We start from the raw sequence: 22,152 nt of genomic DNA on the forward strand, positions 1-22,152 counted from the left end.
ATAACCATCCAAACACAGCCCAGATGTCCTGGGCTGTCAGTGAAAATGCAATAGATGTCTAACCATAGCCCAAAAATAAAATAAATAAATAAATTAAACTAAACAACTTGTCATCACTTTTGACTTTGCTAACATACGGACTACCGGCACATCCGGGAACTTGACAGTAAATTTCGTCACCGCCCCTTTTTGGGGGATAAAAAAGCAGCGCTTCCATTGGCTTCCATTCAAAATAGCGGAACAAAGCAACGTTTTTACACAGCCGGCAGGCGTAAATAACTTATGAAATCACTCAGATTAAACATTTATCTGTCCACCCTGCCTGCCATAGAGCCCAAAAGATACATTAACATATTTAATTTGGTCAATATAAAAACATGTCCCTTTCATTCTCCCAGCGTCAAATTTGTGTAACAACGCCATCCAGTGATTGCTGGAAATATCGCTAAGCCAGTTAGTTGTATGGCTGGACGGAAAAGTGCACTCATTACTCTAAATATAAAGACATAATATATAAATACGAAGTAACTTTCAAATACGAAGTAAAATCATTCACTTGCTTCCCTGTTGACTCGATGCGGTACGAGTAAATGTCCGGGCAAGACACCTCTGGCCAATAGGGAGCGTTGTTACACAAATTTGATGCTGGGAGAATGAAGGAGACATGTTTTTGTGTTCACCAAGTTGGATGTGTTGGTGTGTCTTTCGGGCTCTGTGGCAGGCAGTGTGGACAGATGGTTACTCGACGTGTTTAATCTGAGTGATTTCATAAGTTATTTACGCCTGCCGGCTGTGTACGAACGTTGCTTTGTTCCGCTGTTTTGAATGGAAGCCAATGGAAGGTCTAGTCTGATTTCCCCCAAAAGTGGGCGTGAACCTGTTCAGAGACATTCTATGACGTTGCGCCGGTTGTGCGTATAATGTTATACCATGGGCTGTTGAATGCTTTATTCTGATTGGTTGAGAAGTGTTCCATGGGTATGCATTATTTTTCGATAACGCACACCTGACCTGTCAAATGTCTTAAAATAACTACCAGGAATAATTGACTCCGGTCCTTTGAATTATAAGAAAATAATGCACGGCAAAACGCAAATTACCACCTTGGGTGTGCATTATTTTCTAACAATTCAACGGCCTGTCCTCAATTATTCCTTAAAAATATCATATTTCTCACAAGTTATTTTGGCAAAAACGTTATGTTACCAAACTCAAGTTTATTTTGCCTAGAAGTGGGTTACTATATCAGGTCTTTAGTTAACCTGGACCAGTGTTACTTGCCCATGGCAGTAAAAATACAGTGATATGATCATGCAGGCATGCACTTTTTCTGTCTTTTTGTTAGAAAATCATACCCGTTTCAGCAGTAACAAAATAAACAAGCGGCTTTCGTGGAAAACACATACCTTCCGGTAAACTCCGCTAAGAATAAATAACAACAAAGTCCCTTTAAAGTAGTTTATTTATATAACAAGCAAAATAAACAACACATACATTACCTAGGAAACCAAAATATTTGTTTTTTTCGACAATGTATTTGTTCAAGAGTTCAGTTTTAGCAACTAGTCAGACCATTATTGATGATACGTCTGTATCAAGACGCATGTTGATAAGCATGTTCAAGCATATCCAGCGCTTGCACAGAGCAATTGTCATATGACATCAAAGTACTGTAAGATCAGACTGCTTGTTATGCTTTCGAATTGCTCAAGAGCAAGTAATGTCACCCGCCAATCTTTCTGTGCAGTTTCGCATAAAATAAAGAGAAAGGTGGCCCCCTAGTGGTTTGGAGGTCACTGCATACGCATATTATAACCGTGGGTTCACACCAGCCGCATTTGAGGTGTCAAAATCTCATCTACCGCGTCTAGTTTGCCACTTGAACATTTTGAGTTTACTCGCTTTATTCGCGCGTGAAAGCCGCACATGAAATTCTAGTTATTGAGACATTCACGCGGAAATTCGCGTCATGGGAGGTGCTTCTGTGACTCTGCTCGCTTCCTGTAATCACGTCAATACTTGAGCAGGCTCCTGATTGGCTAACGCTGCGCATTTTTCCACCAAAGTTCAAATTTTCAACTCTTGCGTTTGCCGCGGCAACGCTCAATTTGCGCCATTCGCGCGAACTAGACGCGCAAATGAGGCGGAATCGCGTCTGCCGTACTTAATGCATTATTCATGCCGCGGGACGTCCAGACACGCGTCAACACATGTTCACATTGAAATCACTTGCGCTTGACGCCTCTACCGTGGCTGGTGTGAACGCAGCATAAGAATGCTTAGCATTAAAATCCTGTTTTAATGAAATAATTTTGTCTCAGTTACAAATTTAACTGGTAAATGATGAATAATGATTCACCCTTGTATTTATTGCATTGCAACAGATTGACAGATGGATAAGCAGACATGCTATTTATGACTTTGTGGTAGGCTCTACTTTTGACTCAGACCTATCATCAGTGTGGCTCTCATGAAAAAAGTAGTGAAGACTAGACTAACCTAGATGGTGAAATGACAGCTATTGCTTGCTCGATTTCTAGAGCGGCTTGTTCATGGCGAATCATTACACCACTTCAAAAAGCATTAAACAACATTTTTGACTTGAATTCTGTTATGAATGTGTCTACGGTAGCCCTAAATGACCAAACTGTTCCACAGAGCGTGTTTTGTCACTACGTTGTCTCAGACAATGACATGTTTGTACTGTGATGCTATCGTAGCTTCTCTATGCGTTTCGAAAGGGACGGTTGAGCTTTGGATTGAGCTGTTGGTTGCACTTCACAATCTCACTGCTAAATGCCGCTAAAAATCTACACAGTGGACCTTTTAGTTCAGTCAGATAATAATTTTTTGAGCGTATGGAAACAAACTTTACAAAGTGTTTGATTTCAACATAAAAGACTTAAAATAAAATGATGTTACAATGGCCATTAAAAGAGATTCACAAGAAGAACATCATAAATCAAGTCAGTGACTCACATTAGCACCTGCCAGCCATCAGCCCGCCAAAGAGTCTGACCCGAGTGAGTGAGAATAATACAGACCAGCTATTTTAACACAAGCTGTCTGAAAGCAAAACTCTGAGTGATAATAACACACTTGACTCTAATCTCAAATCTGTTTTTGAAGCATGCTTTTCATTTTAATCCCAGTGTAGTCTACCAAACCAGATTTTAAAGGTGCCGCAGAATGTAAAACTGTATTTATCAAGGCAAAGATGAATAATACGAGTTCTGAATCATGAGCCTCAAACATGATTGTTTCCTCCTTCTTATGTAAACCTCGTGCATGCAAAAGAACACTGTACGGTGTACATTTTAGGACATCCTCAGGTCTCAGCATCAGTACTCAGGTATCAGATAAAACGGCGTAGCGTCTCAGCCTTAAAAGCATCAGTTCCCAGAAAAACATGGTCAGGACTAAAGTCTCGCACATCAGACATCGAGCAACAATTTATGTCAAGACTACAATTAAATACACATTTAAAGAAACAAAAGTGCCCTCATAAGTCTTTATTGATCGCGGGGAAGTTTGCGATCGTGACGTCATGTGAAGGGGCGGGGCCACGTGTAGAAAAGCATCAGATGATTTTGTCTGAGGCCATTTTGTCTGATGCTGTTTTTTCCGATGCCTTGTTGTGCCGTTTCGTCTGATGCCATTTAGTCTGAGGCCGATCTGCTAGATGTCTGATTGAGAGAGACCTGATGCCTTTTAGTCCGATGGCATTTTGCCTGATGTCTGATGTGCGAGACCATGTTTTTCTGGGAACTGATGCGGGGCGATGCAGTTTTATTTGATGCCTGAGTACTGATGCTGAGGTCTGAAGATATCCTAAATTGTACACCGTACCGCTGGAATCTCAACTTTACACTGTGAATTTACACATGGCGATGTATGCCCCCAAAATTAAATTAAGTACAAACTTGTTACCAACACAGTTGTGACTGCTGAGTTAGCCCTATATGCTAGTTAAAGGAATATTCCATTTTCTTAAAAGAAAAATCCAGATAATTTACTCACCACCATGTCATCCAAAATGTTGATGTCTTTCTTTGTTCGGTCGAGAGGAAATTATGTTTTTTGAGAAAAAAGCATTGCATGATTTTTCTCATTTTGGTGGACTTTGATAGACACCAGCAGTTGACACTTGGCTCGACACGTAACAGTTTTTTTCAACGGAGTTTCAAAGGACTATAAACGATCCCAAACGAGGCATAAGGGTCTTATCTAGCGAAACGATTGTCATTTTTGACAAGAAAAATAAAAAATATACACTTTTAAAGCACAACTTCTCGTCTAGATCCGGTCGTGATGCGCCAGCGTGACCCCATGCAATACGTCATGACGTCAAGAGGTCACAGAAGATGAACGCGAAACTCCGCCCCAGTGTTTACAAATGTGTTGAAAGAGGACCGTTCCTACGTTGTTGTATGTCGACTGATACTAATTAATGTCTTTGTGTCAGTTTATTGTTTACAATGGTCCGCAAATGTGCGTTTTATACGTAACACGTGACCTCCCTACGTCACTACGCATTTACGTTAGGTCGCGCTGGACCGGATCTAGACGAAAAGTTGTGCTTTAAAAGTGTATATTTGTTATTTTTCTTGTCAAAGATGACAATCGTTTTGCTAGATAAGACCCTTATGCCTCGTTTGGGATCGTTTAGAGTCCTTTGAAACTCTGTTGAAAAAAACTGTAAAGTGTTGAGTTAAGTGTTAAGTGTTGGTGTCCATTAAAATGAGAAAAATCCTGCAATGTTTTCCTCAAAAAACATAATTTCTTCTTGACTGAACAAAGAAAGACATCAACATTTTGGATGACATGGTGGTGAGTAAATTATCAGAATTATCTTCTGAAAGCAAATCCTAGGGTTGTAAATGGAGATGTAAAACCATCTCTGGACCATTTTTGCACTTAATAAAGCCACATGCCATCTATGTAGATATCAGAAAACAATATTAAAGCTTCCATAACACACACTGTTTCTGTGTATCTGATGTTAATCTTAAGTACCTATAGAGTAGTATTACATCCTTCATATCTCTGAAGAGTCTTTAGTTTTATCAGATTTATAAAAGACAGATCAGCTTTACCGATTCTTTCCGATAACGTACGAAAAAATTCAGGAGGAGTTACGAGCTGCGGGAGGAGCGAGTCACGATTCACGCACCACTTTATAAAATACTGTTTAACTTATGATTCACTACATGTTCGTGTATATTATATGCACTTACGGACAGATTTCCAACATAACACAGAATTCTTACTTACCGCCTGCCACTCATGACCCGGTTGGGACTTTTCAATAAAATCCAGCGATAAACAAACACACTGCTACCCCAGATAAACAAACTATATCCATTGTTTTCATAATTATTACAGTCGAGCCATCTGAGGTCGCGACTCGCAGATTAATCAACTAATTTCCTTAAGTTTTTGTAGTAGAAAAGGCAACAAATCCATAACATCACTTCAGGTTACAGATACACACGAACACAAATGCAAATGGCTTTTTAGGCATGAACCTGGAGAGAATCCAGATTGCTGTATGAACAGGTCTAGCATTTCAATTCAGTGTCTAGTACCGAGTCTCTCTGTCTGGACCCACAATTGTCTATTCAGAACAACATGGCTTAAAATAAACAACCCGGACAGATGTTGAACCCTGTTCCACAACAACACACTCCCGGGCCCACGGGCCGCCGTCCTGGAGGGACTCATCCTGGCAGCGGTCCTGAAAGGATCAGGGCAGCAGACTTCATCCAGCCCGAACACGCGCGCCTGCCAAAATTACAAGCTGTTTTTTGGAGACTGGGGATCTCAAACCGTGAGTTTAATCTCTTAGATCTAAGGGTGACTCATATCTGGGATGTAACCTACTGCCAGAGAGAACATTGACAATTAGCATGTGGTATAATGAGACGGCAAAAACCAGGGGGTACATTTTTTTCAGTGATGCAAGAAGAAAGTTTTTTAAATGCATTTATGCAGCAACGCTGATCTATGGTGAATTTTAATTGATCAAACCACCACACCTGATGTACTTATAACATTTCATCACATAAAATCACATTTTAATGAATGGTTTCAGGTGGCAACCAAGTTTTATTGCGAAACTGTTGTAAGAGTTTTTTAAAGTTGCAGACTCCAGACTGATTAAATGGCTAAATACGCAAGTTTTAATAAATGTGCATTTATTAAAGAGCACCTATTGTCAGATTCACGTTTTTAAATTTCCTTTGGTGTGTAAGTGTGTATTAGTACATGTTAACGATATGCAAAAGGTACAAACCCCAAAGTAAACGATAGCGCAAGTTTATTGTCTCCAACGAAAATCTATTTTCTTGGACTATAACAAACACACGGATTGTAGGCAAAAGTTTACTTCCTGGGATTGGTGATGTAGACAAGACCGACATTATCATAAATTTCTCTTGCTCTGGACTCACAGCCTGTAAGTTAACTACTGTTAGCAACCGAATCTTTCAAACATGGTAAGTAGTGTCACATTTCCTGCTGACGTTAAGAGGTATTCAGGCCAATCACAACGAACAGATTAGCTGGCCAATCAGGCACACAGAGTTTTTTCTGTGCATTTCAGGAAGAGAATAAAATCTGGAGCTACAAAAATGTATGGTATGGGAAAATAACATGTTTTTTAACCATAAACCAAGCAAACACATTGTATTATACCAAATACACAAAATAACTAGTGCTGGGCAAAGATTAATCGCGATTAATCGCATACAAAATAAAAGTGATTATTGGAATAATATATGAGTGTGTGCTGTGTCTAATTATTATGTATAAATATATACACACACACACATTCATGTATGTATTTAAGAAACATTTACATGTTTATATATATTTATTTATATTTTTATATAATCTATATTAAATATAAATAAAAAAATTATATATAAATAAAACAATTCTTAAATGAATATATGAATGTGTGTGTGGTTAAATATACATAATAATTAGACACAGTAAACGCACATGTATTATGCAAAAAAATCACTTTTATTTTGTATGCGATTGATCGCGATTAATCTTTGCCCAGCACTAAAAATAACATTAATTTTTAGCAATGATATAGGTTCTCTTTAAAAATAAATAGCCTAAAAGATATTTTTAAAAGCATCAAGTAAAGAAACATTAAAGCATGTATATTCCATTGTCATATATATATAAATATATGACGATCAACCAAAACGCATCTTAATACCAAGTGTAAAGAGTATCTTAGTGTGCTATTGCTGCGAACAATGATGTGCAATGCATTTTATACCAGTAGTGAAAAGTACGGCTACTGTATGTGTGAAAAGTCTCTATAAGGAAAATCACATTATGCAAACATCTAGCTTGATGGCACAAAACTCAAACCTAAAAGGAAAGAAATTCAGAGAAAAGAGTAAGAAGAGGAGGAGATCGGCCTACTGCTCAAACTCCACACATGCATTTGTTGAGCAAAACATTTAGGGAGACAAATATTCAATAATGTGTAATTCAATGCATAAAAGAGCAAAAACATTGTGTACTTTTATGGTTTAAACAGCTGAGCAGTGACCATAATTCACTGTGGTACAGTGAGGCTTAAAACTCGGTTGCTAAGAGACACAGAGTAGCCGACAGGAACGATTTCTACGTCTCGCGTGTTAAACCATGGTGACAAACAAGACATTGAGAAGACAGGAAGAGATCTCAATACATCTTAAGGATTAATATTTCTCAGAGGCTTGCAGGTTCAAAAAACACTGTTGAGATGCACTGTGTAGAAAAACTTATAAACATATACTCCAGACAGAGAAGTGTTAGAGACAAGACATATGTATAAACACAAAGAGAAACAGAAGAACAATGACACAACGTAGACAGATGAACAGACACAGAATGATAAAGTCAGAAGATAAAGACAGACAATACACTAGATATAAAAACTTGTTTCTCTAACAGGGTACCCACACCTTAGTTAACTTTAAATTCAAGGACCTTTCAAGGACTTTCCAGGTGCAATACCCTCAAATTCAAGGACTAAATGTGGGGACACTTTTCAAGTGAGTGCAAGGTTACCTTTTAAGATACATTGTTACAGTTCCCTTTTGAGGGAACTTGCACCGCGGTGACACGTTGGGGACGCATCCAGGGGTAAGTGCGTCTGATTGTGTAGATCAAATTCAACCAATGATGAGGCTTAACGTCAAAGACAGGGTGACGCTAGAGCCAGGAAGTATATCGCTATCTGAAATATTGCCAAAGACGGCGTTACAGGGACGCAGGAAGTATTGCAAGGAGACGCAGCGTCTCGTTCCCTTCTCAGAGAACAACAACATACGTATCCCGAGACGTTTTCATGTGTCAAACACAACTATGCAAAAAAGCATTTTGGAATGAATCAACATTTGCATACAGAATATATAAGCATTTAAAGTGAACAGTGTGCTTAAAAAGTCTAGAATTTTTATGATATTATCCTACACTACACAGGGAATAATATGGATTTTTTTCCAGAAAACTTCTTGCATAAAATATATTCATGTACTTTTAATGACCTGAATCTATGTATGTATATTTTCAAAAACTTCCCAGTGCCTCGATTTATTTCCCCTAGATTCACAAACTTTCAAGGATTTCATGGACTTGTGGGAACCCTGCTCCAAGCAACAACATTATTACAAGCATCTGAAAACACAGCAGGGCATCATGTTTAACTGAGAGCTGGACTGAGAGTTATAGATATGACAAGAATTATTCAAACGCTTCTTCATTCTCACATTTTTGAGTTTATGAGTCATTTAATGCGTGTATTTTTTCCTCTCTGACTCACGGTAGACAGATGGAAATCCCTGAACCCAGCGGCTCTCACAAACTGTAAGGCCTTGAGATTTCCACACATTGTACTGAACAGCATTTGACATCTATATCTTGTCTTCCTTCACAGGAATTCAAAGTCTCATTTAAACGCAAACCACCTGATGCCTCCATGCCTTCAAATGCTGCCTACTAATACACATGCGGGAAATCCCTGAATCGATTCTTAATGCGTGCTTTACTTCAGAGGATGTGAACGTTTTCTGTACTTCGCCTCTCGTCCTAAAGATGTCACCATCTTTAGAGTTGATATACTTAAAACAAACAAATAAAAGATAGAGGATTGTTGGGGAAGATCACGGTAGACATTTGAAGCCAACACCGGTGAAATTGCCTTGCCTTGAAAGTATTTGTTCAAATGCAATGATGATGAAAGTGGGCCATTTTTTTACATGCCTAGACAATGACTTTATAGGCTTGTTTTTAATGTTTTATAATCTTAAAAATGTTTCAAGTTGTTAACAGTATTTTAACGCGATAATGATTGATTGATTAATTAATACTTTATTTATCCCGAAGGAAATTTAGCGCATACAGTAGCTTATATTTATTTATTTATTTATTTATTTATTTAAAATGCTAAAAATAGGAAATTTAGGGCATCCAGTAGCTTTTATTTATTTATTTATTTATTTATTTATTTATTTATTTATTTATTTATTTATTTATTTATTTATTTATTTAAAATGCTAAAAATATTAACTATGACTGTGAATATTAACAATCAGCTGGCTATTAATCAAAAATAAATAAATAAAAAATGAATTTAATGAAATAATGAATTTATTTATTTATTTAAAATGCTAAAAATAGGAAATTTAGGGCATCCAGTAGCTTTTATTTATTTATTTATTTATTTATTTAATGCTAAAATGCTAAAAATATTACTATGACTGTGAATATTAACAATCAGCTGGCTATTAATCAAAAATAAATAAATAAAAAATGAATTTAATGAAATGATGAATGCGAAATAGCCTCAGTGAACTACGGCCTTGTGTAGTAAAAACTTTACTTTTCATGATAAGGTTGCCATTTGCATGGAATTTCCATTATTTAATTTCTGAGAAGTCCTGTTGCTTTTGTTTATGAAATGGTTGCATTGCCCAAACTAACACCATATGTCACACGCAGTAACGTCAATGTCAAAAGATGCGTCACTGTTAATTAAAAACAGCCTGACAACTAATCTCCGATCTGACACCAATCAATCAAAACCAGTTATCAAACAGACTTTGACTACCAAGGTCAAAAATAAAACATCTATGACAAAAAACCAACAGGCAGCCCAACACTGCGTACCATCTGGAGTCAGAACCACAGACAGGTACAAAGATAGATTGCAGGGTAGAAAGACAAACATTTTGCCAAAAATATGCATTTCCATATGTGTGTACAGACACATTGAGCGATGGAGCCACGGGTACGGACACGCTGGCATCGCTGCCCTCTGTTGGCTAAAGGAGAGACGGCGCCGAGAGAGCCTGCGCGTGTGTTTGTACACAGATGTCTCATCAGTGCGCTCTCGGCTCATCTTTAATTCATTGTTTGCCTGTGTCGGCTACAGGAGACCCTGCTGCAGACACAGCAAAAGCACTGCTGTGTGTCTGCTTCAGATGGACTGCAGTCAACCTTCATTGACTTAAACTCAATGGCTCACTCATTTTGTGTGTGCGTGTGTGTGTTTTGGAGTTCATCATGACCTTGTGGACCTCAATCCTTTACTTAAGACACGGTGCCATCTGCTCTTCCTATATCCATCACTGGCCTTCATCCAAACCTGCCTACACCCTCCCACGAACATCAGAGGTCCAAACTTTCTCCCTGCAGGAGACTTTAACATCTCTGACACCCCAGAATCATTCCTGGAATTCCAGCTTACAACATTTACAGACATTTCAGAAGTCTTTGAATTATATTTGAAAATCTCCCAGCCATGTACGCTACCTTCTGGGAATGCCGACTTACAGGTACAGAAACTGTAAATGAGATTCAAAAGATCTCGGCTGGAATACACAGGAAATTGCTGGGGGCAAACAAAATGTTTTTCAAGATAGATATACTGTAAGTGTCCAAGCCAGTGAAAACCTAGCTAAAGCCATTTTCTGTGATTTAAAGTTTTTAGATAAAATCATTATAAATTATGTAAAGAACATTCAGTGGAAATATAACCTCTTTATATTTGACTGAGTAAGGTCATGTCGAAGATTGAAATCAATGTGAAATCAAACTTTAATGTTCCTAATCCAATCATTAGATTATGAGACTTTAACTTGAATTTACTCTATTTCATGAAAAGTTTTAAATTTAATGTAGTTGTCATAATTTCAGTCATCTTTTTATGCAAAAAAACGATTAAAATCTTGAAGATTATTATTTTTACAGTTAATATCAAACCGGCTTGGGGCCATTTCTGAGATTGACATCTCGTCGGAGGGCCGCAGACCTATTTTAACATATATTAGTTTTTCTATTATTTAACATATAATAATAATTAAAAAATATAAACAGTGCTTTCTTTTTATAAATTATTTTATCAGTGAAAATCTTTTCTTAACCTTATCTGAAATAACTTTATATTAACTAAACTAACTAATTTAATTCCTGAATATATTTATTTATATTTTTTTTAGACTGTGAATGACCCCTTAAACATTTACATCAATAATCAAATTAATATTAAACTAAGTAAATAAAAATCTTTCTATGGGCAGAATTATGTTATATTTTTGACAACAGACTCGGGCCACATAGAGGGGGAGGGCAGCAAATGGAGTTTGAGACCACTGGTTAATATGTAAGGTTAAAGGAACACACCCAGATTTTGGGAATTTAGCTTATTCACCGTATCCCCCAGAGTTAGATAAGTCCATACATACCTTTCTCATCTCCGTGCATGCTGTCACTCTGTCTGACGCAGCCCTCGCTAGCTTAGCTTAGCACAAAGTCTGGAAGTGAATGGGTCCAGTTAGCAAACTGCTCCCTATAAGTGACAAAATAACGCCAACATTTTCCTATTTATGTGTTGTGATTTGTATAGTCACACCGTGTACAAATCACAAGGTGATATGAGACACAGCAATCTTTTAACAGTGTACATACTGGGAACTATATTCTCTGAAGACGAAGCACTGCTACATGGTTCGCGTTATTTTGTCACTTATTGGGAGCAGTTTGCTAGCTGGAGCCATTCACTTCCAGACTTTGTGCTAAGCTAAGCTAGCGGGGGCTGCGTCAGACAGAGATGAGAAAGGTATGTATGGACTTATCTAACTCTGGGGGTTACGGTGAATAAGCTAAATTCCCGAAATCTGGGCGTGTTCCTTTAATAATTGACGAAGGTCTGTTAAATTATAAGAAAAAAATTCACACCCAAGGTGGTAATGCAGCACGCCGCGAAGCCACGGGTAGGCATTATTTTTAAATAATTCAAAGGACCGAAGTAAATTATTCCTCTTATATCACGGTTACCACAAACATTCTGGTGCCTATTTTTAAGACATTTGACAGGTTAGGTGTGCGTTTTACAGAAAAATAATCAACACATGGAACATTTCTCAGCCAATCAGAATAAAGCATTCAACAGACCCGTGGTATAAAACTAATAAAGTCTAATTAAATAATCAAATCTAATATTTAATATTCTAATATAAATGTTAATATGCAAATAAATTTCACTGTTACAGGGGTAGTCCACTTTAAAGATGGGGTCCATTGACTTTTTCTAGTAGGACAAAAAATACTATGGTAGGTCAATGGGCCCCATCTTTAAAGTGGACTTCTCCTTTAATATGTACATATTTTATGAAAAAATCTGCAATGTATTCTATTTATTTTCATTCTTTTGTTTCCTCATGTCTGTGCTGTCTTAAATAATATGTATTATTTACTCTAAAACTGTATTTTTTTTGGTGCACAATTGTAAAATGCACCGTAGACTGAACAAACTGAATTTACAAATTTCTAACAAAATTGTTATGGTTTTTTTTTTAAAGGCGAGGAATTGCATTTTTTATGAATAAACTACCCAATTTAAAAATGCAGATGAATCTCTTATGCTGTGTTCACACCAGCCACGGTAGAGGCGTCAAGTGAGTGATTTCTATGAGTGAATTCAATGTTAAGTCAATGTAAAGACGCGATGAGCGCATCTGGAGGTCTCGTGGCGCAAATTAGGCATTTTGCGCGGCGCAGTAAACACGATTCTGCCTTATTCTAGCCTCTAGTTTGTGTAAATGGCACAAATTGTGCATTGCCACGGCAACCACGCGAGTTGAAAAATTTGAACTTTGGCGGAAAAACATGCCACATTAACCAATCAGGAGCTTGCTCTAGTAGTGACGTGATTACGGGAAGCGAGCAAAGTCACAGAGGCCTATAGAAGGCCCTCCCATAACGCAAATTTCGGCGTGAATGTCTCGGAAACTAGAATTTTATGCGCGGCTTTCACGCGCGAATGAAGAGAGTAAACTCAAAATGTTCAAAGTGGCAAACTAGACGCGGTACACGCGATCTTGGCGCCTCAAATGCGGCTGGTGTGAACATATGGTTAGACAAATATTTTGGCATAACACAACTAAAAACAGTAACTACAGTAAAGATTTTCATTGTAAAAAGTCAGATTTCAAAATGCTTTCCCAAATAAGAAAAAATATCCTTTTTACTGTTAAGATTTCATTTATTGTTTTGCATATACTAAATAAAATCAGTCCAAACTAAATAAAAAAAAATTAATTGTTTTACTGGACAAACAATTTTATATTAAGCAAGGGTTTTTTCCCATCATGCACTGTGGCATGTTTATTTTAGCGGTTAATATTTTTAAAAAGTTTACCATTTTAGTATTTGTTAGCTTTATTTATGCTATTGTCATTATCTCTGTTAGCTATCTGTTGTATATAGAGTTGTTTTTTAATAAATGATATTGATGCTGGTCACCATGGTTGTGATTTATGTTTCCTGTGTTGAAATTTAAGTGCACAATGCAATTCCGCTGCTGTTGAAAGTGCCTTCAACACAAACTGTTTATGTTTAAATACATATATAATCCAGTAACAAAGTTGAATAAAAATATGCACAAATTAGCAAATTTAGGTTGGCTAAATGTTAAATCAGGCGTTGAAACTCAGAAATCTTCCTGTACAAATCTTGCCTTACTTTATTGTTATCTTAATTTAACATTTTTTAACAGTGTTGTAACATAAGGCAATATGTACCAAAACGTCAGTGGTTACATCTCAGATATACGCATCAGAGCTTTAAAAAGACTAAAAAGACAAAAAAGTGCTCCATCACAAACCCAAGCCTGAAATGCGTTACACACCTAAGTTGGTGTCAGCTGTGGCTGGTCTTCACAGCTCGGAGGTCACATCTTAGTGATAAATGCCTCCAAAATTTCCTCTACAGCAAACTAAGATAAATGTGAAGCGAAGCTGTATTTCGACAGGTTCATCCATATGCATGGCTTATGCGGCTGGTCTGTTCAACAGAGCCTATCAAAGCACGTTCAACACAATAACAATAAAAACAGCTAGAGCTTTTTATCCTAATAGGGACTTTGTTCCTGCGTATTACGGTACTGCTGGGTAATTAGGGGACCTAATTAGAGCATTCACTGCTACATGCTGCTTAAGGCCTTGAAGGCAGCGTAAGCATCTCACGGTAGGGTTATTACCAGAAAACCGGTGTGTGAACATGGTTGGGGAGCACACATAACGCTCCCACAGCTTCTACTGGAGCCTTTTACAACACTCTAGAGTCCCTTAAAGACCCCGACACTGTTGGGTGTGATAGTCAGAGGAACTGTTAACTCAGAAGTATAAGTTTTCATCATTAACTCACACTCATGTTGGTCAAAACTCTTTTGAGAAATACACAATGCAAAACCCAAGGTGCCCAATCAAAGGCCCCGCTCAATATATGCGTTCACTGTGAAGAATAGAAGCGTGGCAAGATTCCTCAAAGTTACTCTTTGCAAGTAAAGGGGGTCGCACACCAGACACGCAGCTCAGTGCCGCGCTCTAAATAAAAAAATCAAACACATTGTTTTCTATGAGTATATGTACACTGGCGGCGACAGGTGGCGTCTGTCCGCGCCGCCCAGCTATGACTCAGGAAGTTGCTCAAATCCCTGTCAAAGCGCCACAGAGCGCCACTCACATAGTTTAACATTAAATAACATCATATTTGTCCCAAATCATTAACGATTAACATTGGCTGCTAACGTATATTTTGCATTTTGAAGTAGATACTATCTGACGAAGCTTGCTCTACTTAACTCATTCGCCGCCAGCCTGTTTGAGAAAAGTTGCCCACCCGCATTTTTGTGATTTTAACAAAAGTTTCACAAAATTCCTTGCAGGAAAAATTTATCTTCTATAAATATTTAAACAAACAAATATATCAAATGAAAGAAAACACCATCTGCTTTCAAGCAAACAATAAACAAACAAAACGGGGAAAAAACGTTTCATTATATATTTATTTTTCCACTTAATTTAACCACTGAAATATGGACATTTCTCTTCAAAAATACAACATTTTGAGCAAAAAGCTTTAATAAATTGCGTTTTTGTAAAGGAGGTTATGTTAGAGATCAGACTCAGAATGACTATCAAACATAAAGGCAGTTAAAATAAATCATTAAATCTTTTTAACTTCCGTTTTTTATAAATTCGGTCTGGCGCCATCTAGTGGATAAAAGCGGTATTACACTTTCACTTTGAAATTAGTCCAAAAAGATATATTTATCAGCTAAATATTAACTCATAATTGACGAGATAACTCGTCAATGGCGGGGAAAGAGTTAATGTGCACTTCCGGTTTACGATACCTCCGAGTAGTCCTAGACACAACTCAATGCAGCGCTGAGCTGCGCGTCCAGTGTGCGACCCCCTTTAGTCTCCATTTGCCTTTTATGTGTTGCCTTGTATGGGCTTTTCCACTGGGTGCAGTACATAGTACCCGATACCTTTTTAGTACCACCTCAGTTGGGGTTCCAAGCAACCCGAGCTGATACCAAAACGTGACGCGAAAACACTGTAGATCACTGATTGGTCTGAGAGAATCATCACTACCAGTGTCATCGCTATAATGTAAAAGATTAGCTTTAGCTTCATGCTAGCTTGCGCTGTCTCGAGTAAACCTGTTGTCATCTGTGCTTTGCTGTAAGTTCCCAAACTCCCTTTTAGCGATGAAAAACATCCACAGGTTGAGAATCAGAAACATCACAATAGTATTTTCCAGACTTGCAGTTTGTGGCAGCACATTCATGATGCGCACATCTGCATATATGCAACTTAAATGAGGATCAGCGGAGCGCGTCGACGGACGCCATGGGTGTTTGTACAGAAACTGTCATGTGAGACAGAGGTAGTGACAAACGCAATGTGCAAACATCTACTTGTGGTGGTCAATTTTAATTTTGTGGCGGACTGAGAAATAAATAAATGTATGGGAATGTACAACAACGCTTGTATGATGTCACAGCAGTAGGCAGCGCAAATAATACGACATGCCTAAAATCCCTCCGACTCCAAAGTGTTAATTAACTTGATGGGAAAGCTAACCAAGCCAAAGTGAAATGGTCCAACATGACCAAAACCAAACCATGGGGTAAAGTGCCATTTGTGTAGTTTTGCACAACGCACGTCCATGGATTTCCACTGGAAAGCAGTCAACTTCAGTCAGACTGAATCACATCACTGCAGACATCCAACCCCAAAGAGAGAGAGAGAGAGAAGCTCCATGCGGAGGTTGAAGAAGCGAATGTTTGACAGTGGGATTTATGAAACGGTCTCATGCTGCTGTTTTGATACGCGTAGGTAGACAATGTAGAGAGCAAAATAATGTTATGAGTTTTGAGGCCAGGACAAAACTGAAAAAAGTCAAACCAAGCAATTACTAAGGTTAGGAAACAAAGGGAACTGCTTTGTGAAACGCTTTCTTCCAGCAGCACAATAACCTGAGAAATATCATTTTTCATTTGAGGCATGTTGTCAGAGGTGAAATATAGCGGCAAAGCAGCATATGGGTCTCAGGTTTGAGGTTTGTGTATCAGGTGACATAAATAAATTCTGTGGGCAGCACTGGATTCAGTTCTTCCCCATATCTCATTCCTCAGCTCTCGGTTCAATCATATTTACCCACAAATAAACCAGAAACTTCTGGCTACTCCACCTGTTAGTGTGTGTGTGTTCGTTCATCTACCTTCAGGCAACTTGGAAAACAAGCTCAGAATGCTGTAAAGAGCCCAAGTACATGTAGAGACTCACTAGAGGAAATGAGGAGAAGAGAGACAGCAAGACTGCAGTAGGACTATAAATATCAGTTTCCTTCTCAATGTTGTCACGGTCAACGTAAAAAACCGAATCGTGTCCCATTTAGATCACGAATTGTCAATGTTCTTGCAGTTGCTGTTGCATACAGTATAAACCAGGATGTCGAGACACTAACTAGCTCAACATGTCTGTTTCTCAATTCGGTTTTATAACACAAATGTTATCTCAATTTTAAAATGACCTCTCAGAAAACCTAATATTACTATTGTGTTTGTTGATAAAGTCAAGCTTCACTATAATTGAAGATATTGGATATGTAAGGAATAAGTGACGATGTGCCGCTGAATAATTAGAAAATGGCCCTGTCCCAAATGGAAAACTATGAAATTGACATCATGTAGTGCAGATCTTAGGGACCCTTGATGCAAGTCCACGAGGGCGCACCAGAGTCGTATTTTGGGACAGAATCGAGCATCACGCTGGAAATAGGAATACTCTTTCGCAAGGAATTCTGGGTTAGGAAAGTGTGTGGAGCCTGCAGCATTGCAGGCTTCATCAAAGGCCGCATTAAGGGTGCAAAGGGGGCGCTGATGAGCACACTATGTAACGCTTAAAAATGACAGATGGGACACCCTACGGACTCGTAGACTATGCAAGCATGCGCAATTTAAGACCACGAGAACGAAAGGCAACATGAAGTGCACCATTTGGGACAGGACCAAGAATGCACACCGTAGGTGGTAATGTGGCACAACGCAAAGCGGTGAGGTGTGCGTATTATAAAAAAAAATATCAACCAATTCATCAACCAATCAGAATCAGAACAGAGCATTCAACAGGCCCGTGGTATAATTCACATTACAAAACAGGCAGTTCTAATTCTTTATTCTGAATGGTTAAAACGCGGTCTAAGCTGAGATAAAATACCCTGGTAACCCCACGGTTCAGACCACATTACATAGCTTAAGTATAACTTTGCCACTGTTGCTACGTACTGATTTATGAAAATAAACACAACAGTCTTTAATCATATTTAAAAAATTTCTACAATTGCACAATTAATTGCGATATCAGATAAATGTCAATAAATATTGTCGAGTCATCTCGTCAATTAACTCTTTCCTCCCCAGCGTTTTTAAAAAAAAGTTGCCAGCCAGCACCAGCATTTTTCATGATTTTCACAAAAGTTTAATGCCTTCCAGAAAATCTTCTTTTTTAAAATATATAAACAAACAATATATCAAATGAAAGAACAGACGCTCTGCTTTCAAACAAAAAACTTTTCATCCTACCTTCATTAGTTCTCTTTTATGTTTCTTCAAAAACACCCAATTTTGAGCAAAATGCTGAGATGATTCCATTTATGTGAAGGACTTTTGATAGAAATCAGATTCAGAACGATCCTTAATACATACACGGAGTTCTTTCTCTTTCACGTGAGGTGCTACTTTTGGGATGTATAAGTTGCGGAAGTGCGCCACTTGGTGGAAAATAGCAGTATTGCGGAAAGCCGGAAATTCTCGTCATTGGCAGGGAAGCGTTTTCTTTTAATTGACGAGTTATCTCGTCATTTGTCGGGGAAAGAGTTAAGAGAAAACGCTTTCCTGAGGAGTTTTTACCTCAAATCCATATTTCCACTATTATCCACTAGATGGCGATCTTACCCACTTAAACACTGACGCATTCACTCAACACTAAAAACAATGTTTAAGTTCTGAATCTGATCTTCACAAAAAAATTATTATCTCAGCTTTAGTTCAAAATTTGAGAGGTGATAAGAGAACAAATGAAGGTAGGATGAAACGTTATTCTTTTTTTAAAGCGGAGAGTCTGTTCTTTCATTTGATATTTTTTATGTTTATTCAAAGAAGATAATTATTCTGGAAGGCATTAAACTAAAACTGGGTAGCAGTTTTTTTAAAAAACGCTGATGGGAAAGAGTTAAGCATGCTTCTAAGCATATTTGATCCACACTTCAACAGTTGCACAATATAAATGTTAATGTATATAAATGTCAAGTAATGAAAATAAACACCACAGTCATTAATCATATTTCCGTTGTGTCTTTGATGCGTCTGTGTTACTTGTTTCAGCCACTCTGTTTCAGCCACACTTGATTCTGAGAAACTACTTTGTTTGGCGGAAGAGTAACATTTGTACTAATACAAATACAACTTATTTGCTGTGTTTTATTTTATGAAATCCTGCTATGCATATAAAGTAACCGTTTTATAAAAGCAATAAGCCCTGAGAAGCAGCGGTGCATTTTATAACAGCTAAGCGGTTGTTTAGCCGTTATAAAATGCACTGGTAACCCACTGCTACCTGGGGCTTATTGCTTCAATTACAACCGACTGCCTGTACATTATCCAGATTATTACATGGCTATTAGATTTGACAAAGTTCCGCCCTCTAGTTAAAAGTACCAATTGTATCAACAGTGTTCATCATTCATCATATGTTCATCATTTGGCCACGTGCATGCCACAAACTCTGAGTAAAATAAAATAAACTTAACTCAAAATATAAATGTTTACCTTACCAGCCACTGCATGTTCTGCAATGGGACTATTGGGAACAGACGCACTGCGATATCAATGTTGAAATGATATACAGTATTGTGCAGCCCTATGTTAGACCTTTAGGAAATGCCAAAATATGCCATTTTAAAAGTGAAACACTTGCAGAAACGGCTGAATTATTAAAAAGTTTTTACACGGCAAAGAAAAATACAGAAATCTAGGCATGCACACAAGCAAACAACTCAGCCAAAGGACATCTCCAGAAGAACTTCAAAGTGAAAGTGATGGTGTGTGTGTCTCGATGCCTACAGAGGCCACCTGCTCAGTCACCAATGCTGGGATTAGAAGACACACATATGCACATCAAGCCCAAAGACATGCTTTTCATGTCTGTCTGTGAGTGCGATGAATACTGCCATATACTAAGAGCATCTTATTTTCCATCCTCAAAAGGCGCAAAGACCGAGGTGCGTAAGAGCAGACTTCTTTATTCAAAGAGAGAGAGAGCACATCAAAACACCGGAGTCATGGGAAAATCTGATAGGGGTTGGAGTGATCAGACTAATGTACGGACTCTATTACGAGCTCTAAACAATAAGCGCAGCCTTTGAACTGCCATCCCATTACAAGACGAGCGTCGTCTCAAAACCACAGCAGCATTTATGAGAGTTTAGTGCGTGTACCATGTGTGTGTGTGTACCTTTAGTGTTAAGGGTTTTAGAAGACAGCTCCAGTGTGTTCAGCGCCTCAGTACCGATATTCTCCAGGGTGATGACCAGCTCCTGGGTCTCTCCATTATACAGTTGCAGGGACACACTGGTCGACAAATCTTCATTTATCAGATGTGCAGACCTGTAAACAGGCAGGGACATGTACAAAAAAAAAACATCTTTACATTTACATTCATGCATTTGGCAGACCCTTTTATTCAAAGTCCCTTACAGTGCATTACATTTTATTAGTATGTGTGTTCCCTGAAATCGAACATGTGACCTTGGTCCTGCTAACGCAAAGCTTTACCAATTGAGCTACAGCAATCTCTTTAGCATTAAACGTTCAACTGGGACATTTTTGGTCCGTACGATCACGCTGGCGCATCACAAGGCTAGTGCAAGATGAGAATTTGTTGTTCCCTAGCCTGGTTAAAACCAGACCATTCTCAGTAGTAACTGAGTTATGGTCTGGCAAAGCTGCATAGACAAATCATTGCTCAAAATGCCTCTGGGTGCAATTGGATAGACCTAAAAACCAATCAGAGCGATCTCTCGCTAAGACTCATTCGGGTGATTCTCAGGAAACCATTGAAACACCACGGCACTAATGATTTTAGCTTTAAAATGTGTAATATAGTAACATTAAAAAGCATCAGAATTAACACAATACTGTGTTCTACCTTGCACAATGTGTGATTTCAACATAAGAATTTATAATTGGATATTTTATCTCATTTTCTGCTGAAATTCTCATTACCGCAATGTGTCTGGCTGTGTTTGAACATGCGTTATGTTGTAATTTAATCAAATTAACACAAAAATATTAAGAAAAAAAATAAATGGATGTTTTGCTAGACTACTTTAGATGACAGAAAAAATATTTACTGAATATTCATGTATAATAATAATGAAGAAAAATTAGGAAAATGATGTGTCCATGCCTGATGTTCTCATCCTCCGCAACACTTTTTGAGAACAGTTTAAGCACACATACAGAATTTTAATAAAGTTTGATTTTGAGTGACCAGGCACATGGACCAGTTACTTCAAGATGGCTACCAGGTAAGATCTTTTTTTACAGTTAATTTGAAATATTGTCTTGTCAGAATGCTTACACGACATTTTGATTATCATTACCGCAACAGATGCTTATTAAATGTTAATTTAATTAATAGAAGCATAATACTTTGATTTTAAATGCATGTGCAGAATCTCCAAATTATGTTCTTTCAGGTTTGTCATGTCATTTTGAAAATATGTCAGTGTTGATGTTTTCTGACTGTTGCGGTAATGAGATTTTTTAGGACTAATTTTTTAAATAATGTTACAAAAAGTGTTAAATGATAAGTAAAAGTTTTTAAATTAATGTTCCCATTTACTCCAGACTTTGTTTTTCAATGTCTGGTGGGAAAAAAGTAAATTTAAGCAATTTTTACATTTTCATGCTTGACATTTTTAAAACCAAGTTTTCGTGAGAATCACCCATTCGTTTAGCCACCAAAGGGGCAAGCTGGTATATAAGACTTTTGCCAAATCTAGTTGGTTAGACAGCAATAACATATTTTTTTAGATATGAAGGCTTCGAGTGTTGTTCTTTGCTCGGGTTTTACGAAAAGGTAAAGTTTTGAATCGCTTAAAACAGATGCGATAGCTGATTCGAACAAGTGATGTTCCCCGGCGCCATCCATCTTTGTAATGTACAAAATCTGTAAACATAATTAGCGAACTCCATACATCTCTGGATGGTAAAAACAACAATTA

General features: G+C 37.8%; 1 protein-coding gene across 4 annotated transcripts in view; it reads right to left on the bottom strand.

The window, feature by feature from the left end:
- The window catches only part of trappc9 (trafficking protein particle complex subunit 9), a 310,708-nt gene that overhangs the window by 172,974 nt on the left and 115,582 nt on the right, over nt 1–22,152 (bottom strand). For all 4 annotated transcript variants that reach the window (XM_055219336.2, XM_055219335.2, XM_055219333.2 and 1 more), the window contains one exon: nt 20,379–20,530. In XM_055219336.2, coding sequence (XP_055075311.2) covers nt 20,379–20,530 — 152 coding nt within the window. The remainder of the gene's footprint in view (nt 1–20,378; nt 20,531–22,152) is intronic.

This window comes from Misgurnus anguillicaudatus, chromosome 20, assembly GCF_027580225.2.
Source record: "Misgurnus anguillicaudatus chromosome 20, ASM2758022v2, whole genome shotgun sequence".
Taxonomy (NCBI): Eukaryota; Metazoa; Chordata; class Actinopteri; order Cypriniformes; family Cobitidae; genus Misgurnus; species Misgurnus anguillicaudatus.